Source organism: Orcinus orca, chromosome 4, assembly GCF_937001465.1.
Source record: "Orcinus orca chromosome 4, mOrcOrc1.1, whole genome shotgun sequence".
Lineage (NCBI taxonomy): Eukaryota > Metazoa > Chordata > Mammalia > Artiodactyla > Delphinidae > Orcinus > Orcinus orca.
The window spans coordinates 110,029,816-110,044,081 of NC_064562.1; the positions used below are offsets into that span (position 1 = coordinate 110,029,816).

The 14,266-nt window shown below is 43.1% G+C and overlaps 1 protein-coding gene across 1 annotated transcript in view; it reads left to right on the plus strand.

Moving 5' to 3' along the window:
- Window positions 1-14,266, plus strand: part of FAM184B (family with sequence similarity 184 member B) — a 121,118-nt gene that overhangs the window by 47,523 nt on the left and 59,329 nt on the right. Inside the window, exons 2-5 of the mRNA XM_004282519.3 lie at window positions 655-1,407; window positions 2,170-2,305; window positions 3,449-3,588; window positions 4,153-4,359. Of these exons, the coding sequence (XP_004282567.1) occupies window positions 655-1,407; window positions 2,170-2,305; window positions 3,449-3,588; window positions 4,153-4,359 (1,236 nt within the window). The remainder of the gene's footprint in view (window positions 1-654; window positions 1,408-2,169; window positions 2,306-3,448; window positions 3,589-4,152; window positions 4,360-14,266) is intronic.

The following is a 14,266-nucleotide window of genomic DNA, read 5'->3' on the forward strand; positions in this document are numbered from 1 at the left end:
TTTCGGTTTTCTGTTTATTCTGTCTTTTTTTAAAAAATCGAGGCATAGTTGCTTTACTATGTTCTGTTAGCTTCTGCTGTACAGTGAAGTGAATCAGCTATATGTATACCTATATCCCCTCCCTCTTGGACTCCCTCCTTCTCTGCCCGCCCCCCGCCCCCATCCCACCCATCTAGGTCGTCACAGAGCACAGAGCTGAGCGCCCTGTGCTATACGGCAGGTTCCCACTAGCTCTCTATTTTGCACATAGTAGTGTATATATGTCAATCCCATTCTAAGATGTTAAATCAACTTTGCACTCTTGGGATAAATCCCACTTGGCCATGGTGTGGAATCCTTTTTTTACATTGCTGGATTCTATTTTCTAGTGTTTTGTTGTATTTTGTTTTGGTTTGGTTTTGAGGGGCTCTTTTTGCGGCCCAGATTGTTTCAGACCCTTCACTGGATTCCCATGGTGCTTCCCAGAGGTCCCAAACTCCTTACCGGTTTCTCCTGAGGACAGTTTCTAATCACTTCCACTCAAATCCTCTTCTCAGGTGCAGCTCGTGGGGATCAGCCTACGTCACGGCAGGGTCACGGCCCTCTCCGGTCACGTGGCCCCTCAACCACACCCACGCCCCTCCCACTAACCCGGCTCCGCGAATTCTCCCGCAGGTGATCTATACCCTCAACACCCGCCAGGACGAGGCCGAGGCGGGCATGGAGGCGCTGCGTGAGGCCCACCAGGAGGAGCTGCGGAAGGCGGTGGCCGAGACGGAGGCCAGGCTCCTGCAGGCGCAGGGCCGCGCGGGCGAGGAGGCCCTGAGGCAGCGCGTCCAGGCCCTGGAGAGCGCCCTGGAGCTGCAGAAGCGGCTGACGCAGGAGGCGCTGGCCCGGTCGGCCGCGTGCAGGCTGGAGACCCAGGAGAGGGAGCTGAGGGTGGAGGCCGAGCACGCCGAGCGGGTGCTCACCCTCTCCAAGGAGATGCTGGAGCTCAAGGCCGACTACGAGAAGAGGCTCCGGCACATGAGCGGCCACGAGGCGCCCGGGTGGGGCGGGCTCGCCCAGGAGGGTCCCAAGCCCCAGGCCGAGCCGGGCTGCGGCCCCGAAATGCGGGAGGTCCTGCTGGAAGTGGAGCGGCTGCGAGCGGAGAACCAGCAGCTGAGCAAGGACTATGCTTGGAAGGCTGAGGAGCTGCAGGCCACGTACGAGCGGGAGAACGAGGCCGTCCAGCAGGCCATGCAGCAGTCGGTGAGCGAGGCCCTGTGGCAGTGGCAGGAGAAGGAGACCGACCTCCGGAAGAACTTCCAGGCCCAGGAGGCGGCCCTGCAGGCCCAGGTCCGGAAGCTAGAAGGGGATCTGGAGCACAGAGGCCGCAAGATAAGTGACCTGAAGAAGTACGCCCAGAAGCTGAAGGACCGCATTCAGGTAAAGCCGGGACTCTTCCTACCTTCCAAATGGGAGACTAAGCATGGCCCCTAGTGTCGAACACCTACCGTGTGTCACGCACTGTGCGAAGCCCTTGACTTCTGCCAGAGCGAGCATTATTACCTCCATGGAGTTCAACCACATTCATTCAGCAAGTGTGTGTGCAACACCTACCATGTGCCAGGCCGGGGCTGTGGGCAGGAGACACACGGTGAGCCAGCCTTGATCCCTGTCCTCTGAGAGCTGAGAGACTTACAATTTAGAGATGAGAAGATAAAACCGAAATTGAGAAGCTTAAGGATGGCCCTAGCTGGGCACACAGCTACAAAGTGTTTGAACTCAATTCAGCCTAATTCTAAACCCCCCACTCACTCCGTAACAACTTGCTGTCCTAACATCCTTGGGGCTTTGTATTTGTGGAAAGCCAGACCATTGACAAGTCAGTTACATGAGGCCCACAGACTCACAGAGCCCCATCTCTAAAAGTAACAGCAGCTAGTATCCTTCATACTCCCTGAGCATTTTTTTTTCCGTCCCAGACACTTTATCTCATTTGATCCTCACTACAGAAAGGTTAAATAACTTGCCAGAAGTCACACAGCCAATCAGAGGATGAGTAGGGATTTGATGAACCCTGAGCCACTGAATTCCAGAGATTAAAGGCATATGCTGTGCACTTACCCACTTTTCAGATCTGATGTACATAGGATGTCTTGACCCAGAACTGTAACAAGAGAAATGAGACCCTTTCTGTCTATTTAGGACCTGGATGTGCAGCTCAAGGAGGCTCGACAGGAGAATTCAGAGTTAAAAAGCACTGCAGAAAAACTTGGGGAGAAGCTGGCTGTTGCCAAAGACAGACTAATGTTGCAGGAGTGTCATGTGACACAGAAAAGCGGTGAGATGCCCGGAACGATTTCCTTACACAGCAAAGGTTGGCCTGACGCTGCTTGCAGCCTTGAGACGTTGAGGGAGCAGAGTGGAGGGCAGGGCTATTTGATCCGACCTGCCTGGTGGGCAAGTCCCATCCATGCAGGACACAAGTGAGCCGACATCCAGAGCTGCCGCAGGTCAGGTATTTAAAAGGCATGATGCAAAAGGATGTCTGGCCCCCCAGAAAGTTCTCCACCAGATCCACCGTAGTGCCTGAACTTCTCAGCTCTGGCTTTTCCCTAGACTTAGACAACGCTTTATACTCTAACATCATTCACACAGTGATGTTATTGGGTGTTCCCAATAATGTTGTGAGTTAGGTATCGTCAGTATCCCATGTCACAGATGAAGACATGAGGCTGAGAAAGTTAACGTGGCTAGCTCAAGGCCAGCCAGCTGCCTGGTGATAGAGGTGGTGTTTGAGTCTCAGATTATCTGACTCCAAAGTGCTTTCCACTGAGCTCCCTCATCAGAAAGTGTTTGAGTATGTACAGTGTCATCAGCTTGACACTGGGAGATATAACAAAGGCACAAAACATAGGCTCTGCCTCTAGGGAGTTTATGGGACTGCTACTTTACAGCCCACAGCATGCCTTGCTATCATGGGTGCGGCCCAGGCAGCAGTGAGGTGTCTGGGAAAGAAGAAATCACCTCGGGCTGGAAAGTATGAGTTGGAACCAGAGGGTATAGAGGGTTTACAGCAGTGGTCTCAGAAGTAGGGCATATGGGAAGAAACTGAGCAATTGTAACTATATTTATTTTTTGTCTTATACTTGAAATCTCTTTATTTAAATCCTTTGAATGTACATATATCCAGGAACGTCCTCAATTTCTTTTTAAACTATGGAAAGCACAATCAAAAAAATTTGAAGATGACTAGTTTAAGAAGGGAGAGCCGGACAACTGTTTGAACTCAAGATGCTACTTGGGCAAAGGTGACAATCACCACTTGGACCTTGCTTGAGGCCAGAAGGCCATGGAGCAGGGATTACATAGGGGAGTCAAGGGCAAAATAGTTGAATAGCAGAATGGCAACCCAACTGCAGAGGCCTCAGGCATGAGGCCAAGGCCAAGGGCATTCCCAATGATGTTGACACTGTACTTGCAGATGACATGAAGACTGAGAGGGTTTCAGAGAATAAAGTCCTAGGGAAAGAGAATGATTTGGAAGCCTGCAGTCTCCATCCTCAGCAGGATCAGAACTTTCCCAAGGAGTGTCCATGCACGAAAGGAGGCACAGATACACAGGTACTGTCTGACCCAGTCCTGGGGATGGAGCAGTCACAGGGGGACTCTGCTGGAATGAGCTTCAGATGGAGGCCAGCCCCAAACAATGACAGGTCCACTTGGAAGCAACAGGTCCCATAGTTTCAGGGGTGCATGCATGGGTGTGAAGTTCCAGCCAACGTCCTGCCAACTGCATGTCATTGCATGTCAAGCCAGGAGACTGAGAATGTAGCAGAATTCCCCCAACTCCTTATCATTAGCTCCTGGGAAACTGGAAGCTTGCTTAAGGTTCCTGCTATATGTTCCCAGTCAAAACAAACAAAGCATTTTTTAGAAACCGCCATAGTATGGGCTGGAATATCTGATCCTATGACAATAGATACACTACTCCAAAAAGCCCTTTTCCGATGGTGGATAAAGTGAAGTCTCTTACAGATATCAAACATGATTTTATAAACTTTATTGTACCTTGTGATACATGCTTTGAAATCAGTAATCAACATTGTAGAAGTTACACAAAAGAGAAATGGTGATCTCCTCCTCTCCCCACCCTGGCAGTTTTACAAGCCCTTTTTCTTTTTATAGACCAAGAAAGAGGCATGTATTGAGACAGAATGTATGAAGCAAAAATATGAAGAAGACCTTCGTAAAATCAAAGATCAGACAGAAGAGGAGAAGAAACATCTCAAAGACCAGCTGGTGAAGCACCTAGAAGACTTGGTGAAGAAGCACATGGTGGAAATCCAATTAGTTCGCTCATCAGTGGAAGCTGAGAGGCAGAGGCTACAGAAGGTGAGATCCCCTTTCAGAGATACCGTTCCGTTTGTTTTTCCTTGCCTCTACCTCCCTCCTTTCCTCTTCTGTTTCTTCTTTCCTTCCTCAAACATTTACTGAGCTCCTGTTGTATATAGATCTCAGCTAGTTCTCTGATCAGAGGGAGTTCAGAGTCTTCAGGAGGAGACAGGGCACCCCAGGGCTGTGAGACAATAGGGCCTAGAGTTGTTGACATGCGGTGGAATTGTGTCATATGAGTGTTTAACTTAGGGAAATTCAAATCCTCTAATCTGCAAAAACAGAGAGAAATAACATGAAGTGAACACGCAGGCCTGGCAGACTGCCTGGATTCAAATCCCAGCTCTGCCACCCTCTAGCTCTGTGACCACAGAAAGTTATTTAACCTGGACTCCTCACAGGGAAACTCTGCGGGGGCCCCAAGTTACTCATTTATAAAACAGATGGTGATAATAGCACCTCACAGAGTAGCTGCGAGGATTGCATGAGGTAATCCATGTGTGAAAAAACGAAGCACATCATAGTGCCTGGGGCATAAGAGGCATTAGGTAGATGAAGGTAATTAATTAGCCAGTGGGAGAGAAGTTTCTCAGCCTCTGAGTACTGTTCCAACTTCCCACCAAAGGGGGCGTTTTCTGCTGAGAGGGAATGCAAAGCATCATCCCTCGTGTTTGCTGAGGAAAGCAAATAACATGTATATGAATGCTTTAGGAAAAGAGTGAAGTATATCAGTATTATTGTGAGCATAGGTGGTGCTCTAATTATTATAAGAAGGCTTCTTTCTAATCTAAGAACTTGCATTATCACTATGAGTTTTCACTGAAAGATAATCATATATCACTGAGGAATACAATGTGTGGTGGTGAAGAGTAGTAGATACTCAGTAAATATGTGTTGGATAAATAAATGAACTTAAGAAAGTCTAGTCCTGGGTCCAAGTCCCGACTCTTTCACTGGCTTTACTACCACGGACAGGTCACTTAATCTTTCTGAAACCTGATTTCGAAAATAAGGATAAATACTTTGGGGGCTTGTTATGTGAATTAAATATGGTGGTTTTTTAAATTATTTATTTATTTATTTACTTTGGGCTTCGTTGGGTCTTCATTGCTGCACGCGGGCTTTCTCTAGTTGCAGTGAGCAGGGGCTACTCTTCATTGTGGTGCACGGGCCTCTCATTGCAGTGGCTTCTCTTGTTGCGGAGCACGGGCTCTAGGCGCACGGGCTTCAGTAGTCGTGGCCCTCAGGCTCTAGAGTGCAGGCTCAGAAATTGTGGCGCACAGGCTTAGTTGCTCCGTGGCACGTGGGATCTTCCTGGACCAAGGCTCGAACCCGTGTCCCCTGCATTGACTGGCGGATTCTTAACCACTGTGCCACCAGGGAAGCCCCTAAATATGGTTTTATATATAAACTCTTATCTCAGTGTACAACATGTAGCAAAAGTTTGATAAATGGTGGCTGTGATTAGTTACCATGTGCATTAGATGACATCATATGTGATAATATTATTTAGTGTCCACTATACTTTATAAAGCACTTTATTCTTATGAACACATTTAATCCTCCCAACAGGATTACAAAATGAGTGTTCATATCCCCATTTCAGAGATGAGAAAACTGAGGCTCAAAGATGTTATGTATCCACTCACACAGACAGTGAGTGGTGCAGCTACATTAAAACCTGACAGCCTGACTCCAGAGGCCATGGTTTCCCATCCCTGCACAGAGAGGGAAGCAGCTGTATTGAAAGCACTTTCCTCCCCAAGAGCAGTGACTGGTAGCACAAATCCAATCCTCATTGGAGGAAAGCTGAAGCCGCTTTCCATCGTGAGCCACAATCAGTGGGAGGGACAGTAGCTCTCCCAGAGCTACAGGTTGCCCTGGTAACCTGTCAGCCAAGCCTGACTCTGCGTGTAGAAATCCCACTTCAGCTTTAATCAGAGGCATGGTTCCATTTGGGAAATGAATCATGTAGAAATAAATTGCATTTCCTCCTGGTTTTTTATTTTCTTTTTAAAAATTATGGTCATTTCTACAAACTGAGGATATAAGTTATATAAATTAGGCCATGTAGACTACAGGAAGGTAAAAACTTGAAGAGGTCCCAGATCTGGTGTTCATGGACTAAAAATAGATACCAGTTTCCCCTCTAGAGTTAAGAGCACACTGTTCCTTTGGGCCCTTGAGTATAAGTATGTTGTGTATCCTGAATGCTACCTTAACCTGAAAAAGACACCACAGGAGATGGGCTGGAGTTCACCCAGACAGTTTATCTGCCTTTCCTGTCTGTAGGATTAGATGATATTACAACTTAATCTTCACAGACAGAGCAGAGTACATGTCCTATAATTAGCACTTGCCCACGTTGATACCTAGGAGAGTGTGGAAAGATTTATTGAGTCCTCACTGAGCTGTTCTAGACACTGCTGCATTCTACACCTCATTTGTATCACTTAGGATTCTGGGGGGCAAGCATCACAAACCCACCCTGGGCAGTTTAGGTAAGAAAGGAATTTAGTAAAGGGTAATGAAAAGCTTTCTGGAAAACCAGGGAACTGGGCTTGGCAAACTACTCAGTGATGAAGACACCCTTGCTGCCATGTCTGAGCCCAGACCTTCTGTTTACACAGCTGACACCACCAACACTGGGCCCTGGATGTTGTCTGCAGAACTGCAGTGTCCAACATGGTAGCCTCGTGACACATGTGGTTATTTACATTTAAATCAATTACAATTAAATAATATTTTAAATTCAGTTCCTCAGTGGAACTCGCCACATTTCAAGAGCTCAATTGCCATATGTGGCTAGTGGCTCCCAGATTGGATAGCACAGTGTTGAGGGATTTCTACACATTAGCTACATTATATTTTAGAACATTTCTATCATCACGGAAAGTTCCGTCAGTCAGAGCTGCTGTAGAATGGCTGCCCCTGCTGCCCCTGGGAAGTTCAGTTGCCAGATCCTTTATGACTCCAGCTTGTACGTATCGATGGCTTCCAATTCAAAATCCGGGGTGGGTGTGTCTGATTGGTCACATGCCTTGATCACATGCCTCAATCACATGCCCATGCCCTCATCACAAGGGAGTCTGGGAAGGTAAGTCTGACATTTTCTGGTTCTGTGGTGGAAAGATGGCTCTGATGTATCAGATGGAGAATTTCCCAAACATTCAGAGAAGGATCAGAGGCTGGGCAGCCAAAAGGAACAACAGCTCTCCACTCCATGATTTAATTCTTACCTCAGCCCTGTAGGCAGGGCTTGTTTTCCCATTTCACAAATGAGGAACCTGGGAAATGAAGTCACTTGAGTATCACATGAATTGGGTGTGAGTCAGGGCTGCCTTGACTCCAAAGCCATTAACTTTTGCCCTCTGTCTATGTAGCAGAACAGAATAAACATTGCCCTGGGCCTTGGAGAGCAGCCTTCAGGTCTTCACCCTGCTAATATCCATTTATGGTTTATTTATCATTCATTGAATGCGTACTTGGTGTTTTGAGCAATGCAGGGATACACGAATCAGCCATGCCTACAGGGAGCTCACAGTCTGGAAGGAGGAACAAGACATGCACTGAAACCATCTGTCAAGTCAGGGTGTAAGAAGTGCTGTGCTGGGGAAGCAGCCACGTTGTCACCTTAAATAAGTCACCCCAAACCATTCTAGGCCTCTGCTTTCCAATTTCAGTAATAATGTGAATGTGAATGATTTTGTCTAATCCTTTTCAACTTTTTATTTCTATCAACTCCAAAAATACTCTTCATTATTTAGAAATAGGTTGCTTAATTTCCAAAGATTTGGAACCTTTCCAGATATCTCTTTGTTATTGATTTCTAATTTAGTTCTCTTGTGATCAAAGAACAGATTCTGTTCTTTCCTTTTCAATTAGCTCATATTATTGTATGGCCCAGGGATGGTCTATCTTGATGAATGGTCTAGGTGCCCTTGAAAAGAATATGGATCTGCTGCTCTTGAGTGGAGTGTTTCATAAATGATAATTAGGTTAAGCTGGTTGATAGTGTTGTTCAAGTATCTTATTTCCTTACTAATTTCTTCTGTATTTGTTCTGTTGATTATTGAGAGAGGAGTATTGAAATCTCAAATTTAAGTCAGTTTTTATATTTTCCCTTTTAGTCCTGTCAGTTTTTGCTTTAGATAAATTCAAACTTATTTATGAGGTACATACACATTTAGGCTTATTATGTCTTCTCAATGAATTGGCCCCTTTTACTCATTATGGAATATTCCTTGTCCTGAAGTCTACTTTGATAAAAATACAGACATTCTATCATTTTTGTGGTTAGTGTTACAGTCTATTTTAATCCATTCCTTTACTTTTAACCTACCTGTGTCTTTCTAGTCAAAGTGCGTTTGTATTGGGTTGGCCAAAAAGTTCGTTCGGGATCCATAAGATGTTACAAAACCTGAACGAACTTTTTGGCCAACCCAAATAGGATAGCTGGATTTTCTGTTTTATTCAGCTTGGCAGTCTGATTTTTTTTTTTTTTTTTAACATCTTTATTGGGGTATAATTGCTTTACAATGGTGTGTTAGTTTCTGCTTTATAACAAAGTGAATCAGTCATACATAAACATATGTTCCCATATGTCTTCCCTGTTGCGTCTCCCTCCCTCCCACCCTCCCCATCCCACCCCTCCAGGCTGTCACAAAGCACCGAGCCAATATCCCTGTGCCATGCGGCTGCTTCCCACTAGCTATCTACCTTACTGCGTTTGTTAGTGTGTATATGCCCATGACTCTCTCTCGCCCTGTCACAGCTCACCCTTCCCCCTCCCCATAACCTCAAGTCCGTTCTCTAAGAGGTCTGCGTCTTTATTCCTGCTTTACTCCTAGGTTCTTCATGACTTTTTTTTTCTTATATTCCATATATATGTGTTAGCATACGGTATTTGTCTTTTTCTTTCTGACTTACTTCACTCTGTATGACAGACTCTAGGTCTATCCACCTCATTACAAATAGCTCAATTTCGTTTCTTTTTATGGCTGAGTAATATTCCATTGTATATATGTGCCACATCTTCTTTATCCATTCATCCGATGACGGGCACTTAGGTTGTTTCCATCTCCGGGCTATTGTAAATAGACCTGCAATGAACATTTTGGTACATGACTCTTTTTGAATTTTGGTTTTCTCAGGGTATATGCCTAGTAGTGGGATTGCTGGGTCATATGGTAGTTCTATTTGTAGTTTTTTAAGGAACCTCCATACTGTTCTCCATAGTGGCTGAACCAATTCACATTCCCACCAGCAGTGCAAGAGTGTTCCCTTTTCTCCACACCCTCTCCAGCATTTATTGTTTCTAGATTTTTTGATGTTGGCCATTCTGACTGGTGTGAGATGATATCTCATTGTAGTTTTGATTTGCATTTCTCTAATGATTAATGATGTTGAGCATTCTTTCATGTGTTTGTTGGCAGTCTGTATATCTTCTTTGGAGAAATGTCTATTTAGGTCTTCTGCCCATTTTTGGATTGGGTTGTTTGTTTTCTTGTTATTGAGCTGCATGAGCTGCTTGTAAATTTTGGAGATTAATCCTTTGTCAGTTGCTTCATTTGCAAATATTTTCTCCCATTCTGAGGGTTGTCTTTTGGTCTTGTTTATGGTTTCCTTCGCTGTGCAAAAGCTTTGAAGTTTCATTAGGTCCCATTTGTTTATTTTTGTTTTTATTTCCATTACTCTAGGAGGTGGGTCAGAAAGGATCTTGCTTTGATTTATGTCATAGAGTGTTCTGCCTATGTTTTCCTCTAAGAGTTTGATAGTTTCTGGCCTTACATTTAGGTCTTTAATCCATTTTGAGCTTATTTTTGTGTATGGTGTTAGGGAGTGATCTAATCTCATACTTTTACATATACCTGTCCAGTTTTCCCAGCACCACTTATTGAAGAGGCTGTCCTTTCTCCATTGTACATTACTGCCACCTTTATCAAAGATAAGGTGTCCATATGTGCATGGGTTTATCTCTGGGCTTTCTATCCTGTTCCATTGATCTATCTTTCTGTTTTTGTGCCAGTACCATACCGTCTTGATGACTGTAGCTTTGTAGTATAGTCTGAAGTCAGGGAGCCTGATTCCTCCAGTTCCTTCTTTCGTTCTCAAGATTGCTTTGGCTATTCGGGGTCTTTTGTGTTTCCATACAAATTGTGAAATTTTTTGTTCTAGTTCTGTGAAAAATGCCAGTGGTAGTTTGATAGGGATTGCATTGAATCTATAGATTGCTTTGGGTAGTAGAGTCATTTTCACAATGTTGATTCTTCCAATCCAAGAACATGGTATATCTCTCCATCTATTTATATCATCTTTAATTTCTTTCATCAGTGTCTTATAATTTTCTGCATACAGGTCTTTTGTCTCCTTAGGTAGGTTTATTCCTAGATATTTTATTCTTTTTGTTGCAATGGTAAATGGGAGTGTTTTCTTGATTTCACTTTCAGATTTTTCATCATTAGTATATAGGAATGCCAGAGATTTCTGTGCATTAATTTTGTATCCTGCCACTTTACCAAATTCATTGATTAGCTCTAGTAGTTTTCTGGTAGCATCTTTAGGGTTCTCTACGTATAGGATCATGTCATCTGCAAACAGTGACAGCTTTACTTCTTCTTTTCCAATTTGGATTCCTTTTATTTCCTTTTCTTCTCTGATTGCTGTGGCTAAAACTTCCAAAACAATGTTGAATAATAGTGGTGAGAGTGGGCAACCTTGTCTTGTTCCTGATCTTAGTGGAAATGCTTTCAGTTTTTCACCATTGAGGATGATGTTTGCTGTGGGCTTGTCATATATGGCCTTTATTATGTTGAGGAAAGTTCCCTCTATGCCTACTTTCTGCAGGGTTTTTATCATAAATGGGTGTTGAATTTTGTCAAAAGCTTTCTCTGCATCTATTGAGATGATCATATGGTTTTTCTCCTTCAATTTGTTAATATGGTTTATCACATTGATAGATTTGCGTATATTGAAGAATCCTTGCATTCCTGGAATAAACCCCACTTGATCATGGTGTATGATCCTTTTAATGTGCTGTTGGATTCTGTTTGCTAGTATTTTGTTGAGGATTTTTGCATCTATGTTCATCAGTGATATTGGCCTGTAGTTTTCTTTCTTTGTGACATCCTTGTCTGGTTTTGGTATCAAGGTGATGGTGGCCTCGTAGAAGGAGTTAGGGAGTGGTCCTCCCTCTGCTATATTTTGGAAGAGTTTGAGAAGGATAGGTGTTAGCTCTTCTCTAAATGTTTGATAGAATTCGCCTGTGAAGCCATCTGGTCCTGGGCTTTTCTTTGTTGGAAGATTTTTAATCACAGTTTCAATTTCAGTGCTTGTGATTGGTCTGTTCATATTTTCTATTTCTTCCTGATTCAGTCTTGGCAGGTTGTGCATTTCTAAGAATTTGTCCATTTCTTCCAGATTGTCCATTTTATTGGCATAGAGTTGCTTGTAGTAATCTCTCATGATCTCTTTTATCTCTGCAGTGTCAGTTGTTACCTCTCCTTTTTCATTTCTAATTCTATTGATTTGAGTCTTCTCCCTTTTTTTCTTGATGAGTCTGGCTAGTGGTTTATCTATTTTGTTTATCTTCTCAAAGAACCAGCTTTTAGTTTTATTGATCTTTGCTATTGTTTCCTTCATTTCTTTTTCATTTATTTCTGATCTGATTTTTATGATTTCTTTCCTTCTGCTAGCTTTGGGGTTTTTTTGTTCTTCTTTCTCTAATTGCTTGAGGTGCAAGGTTAGGTTGTTTATTCGAGATGTTTCCTGCTTCTTAAGGTGGGCTTGTATTGCTATAAACTTCCCCCTTAGAACTGCTTTTGCTGCATCCCACAGGTTTTGGGTCGTTGTGTCTCCATTGTCATTTGTTTCTAGGTATTTTTTGATTTCCTCTTTGATTTCTTCAGTGATCTCTTCATTATTAAGTAGTGTATTGTTTAGCCTCCATGTGTTTGTATTTTTTACAGATCTTTTCCTGTAATTGATATCTAGTCTCATGGCGTTGTGGTCAGAAAAGATACTTGATACAATTTCAATTTTCTTAAATTTACCAAGGCTTGATTTGTGACCTAAGATATGATCTATCCTGGAGAATGTTCCATGAGCACTTGAGAAAAATGTGTATTCTGTTGTTTTTGGATGGAGTGTCCTATAAATATCAATTAAGTCCATCTTGTTTAATGTATCATTTAAAGCTTGTATTTCCTTATTTATTTTCATTTTGGATGATCTGTCCATGGGTGAAAGTGGGGTGTTTAAGTCCCCTACTATGAATGTGTTACTGTCGATTTCCCCTTCTATGGCTGTTAGTATTTGCCTTATGTATTGAGGTGCTCCTATGTTGGGTGCATAAATATTTACAATTGTTATATCTTCTTCTTGGATCGATCCCTTGATCATTATGTAGTGTCCTTCTTTGTCTCTTTTAATAGTCCTTATTTTAAAGTCTATTTTGTCTGATATGAGAATTGCTACTCCAGCTTTCTTTTGGCTTCCATTTGCATGGAATATCTTTTTCCATCCCCTTACTTTCAGTCTGTATGTGTCTCTAGGTCTGAAGTGGGTCTCTTGTAGACAGCATATATAAGGGTCTTGTTTTTGTATCCATTCAGCTAATCTGTGTCTTTTGGTGGGAGCATTTAGTCCATTTACATTTAAGGTAATTATCGATATGTATGTTCCTATTCCCATTTTCTTAATTGTTTTGGGTTCGTTATTATAGGTCTTTTCCTTCTCTTGTGTTTCTTGCTAGAGAAGATCCTTTAGCATTTGTTGTAAAGCTGGTTTGGTGGTGCTGAACTCTCTCAGCTTTTGCTTGTCTGTAAAGGTTTTAATTTCTCCATCAAATCTGAATGAGATCCTTGCTGGGTAGAGTAGTCTTGGCTGCATGTTTTTCTCCTTCATCACTTTCAGTATGTCCTGCCACTCCCTTCTGGCTTGTAGGGTTTCTGCTGAGAGATCAGCTGTTAACCTTATGGGGATTCCCTTATGTGTTATTTGTTGTTTTTCCCTTGCTGCTTTTAATATGCTTTCTTTGTATTTAATTTTTGACAGTTTGATTAATATGTGTCTTGGCGTATTTCTCCTTGTATTTATCTTGTATGGGACTCTCTGTGCTTCCTGGACTTGATTAACTATTTCCTTTCCCATATTAGGGAAGTTTTCAACTATAATCTCTTCAAATATTTTCTCAGTCCCTTTCTTTTTCTCTTCTTCTTCTGGAACCCCTATAATTCGAACGTTGGTGCGTTTAATGTTGTCCCAGAGGTCTCTGAGACTGTCCTCAGTTCTTTTCATTCTTTTTTCTTTATTCTGCTCTGCAGTAGTTATTTCCACTATTTTATCTTCCAGGTCACTTATCCGTTCTTCTGCCTCAGTTATTCTGCTATTGATCCCATCTAGAGTACTTTTAATTTCATTTATTGTGTTGTTCATCGTTGCTTGTTTCATCTTTAGTTCTTCTAGGTCCTTGTTAACTGATTCTTGCATTTTGGCCAATCTATTGTCCATTCTATCTCCAAGATTTCGGATCAACCTTACTATCATTATTCTGAATTCTCTTTCAGGTAGACTGCCTATTTCCTCTTCATTTGTTAGGTCTGGTGCATTTTTATCTTGCTCCTTTATCTGCTGTGTGTTTTTCTGTCTTCTCATTTTGCTTATCTTACTGTGTTTGGGGTCTCCTTTTGCAGGCTGCAGGTTTGTAGTTCCTCCTGTTTTTGATGTCTGTCTCCAGTGGCTAAGGTTGGTTCAGTGGGTTGTGTAGGCTTCCTGGTGGAGGGGACTAGTGCCTGTGTTGTGGTGGATGAGGCTGGATCTTGTCTCTCTAGTGGGCAGGTTCACGTCTGGTGGTGTGTTTGGGGGTGTCTGTGGCCTTATTATGATTTTAGGCAGCCTCTCTGCTAAT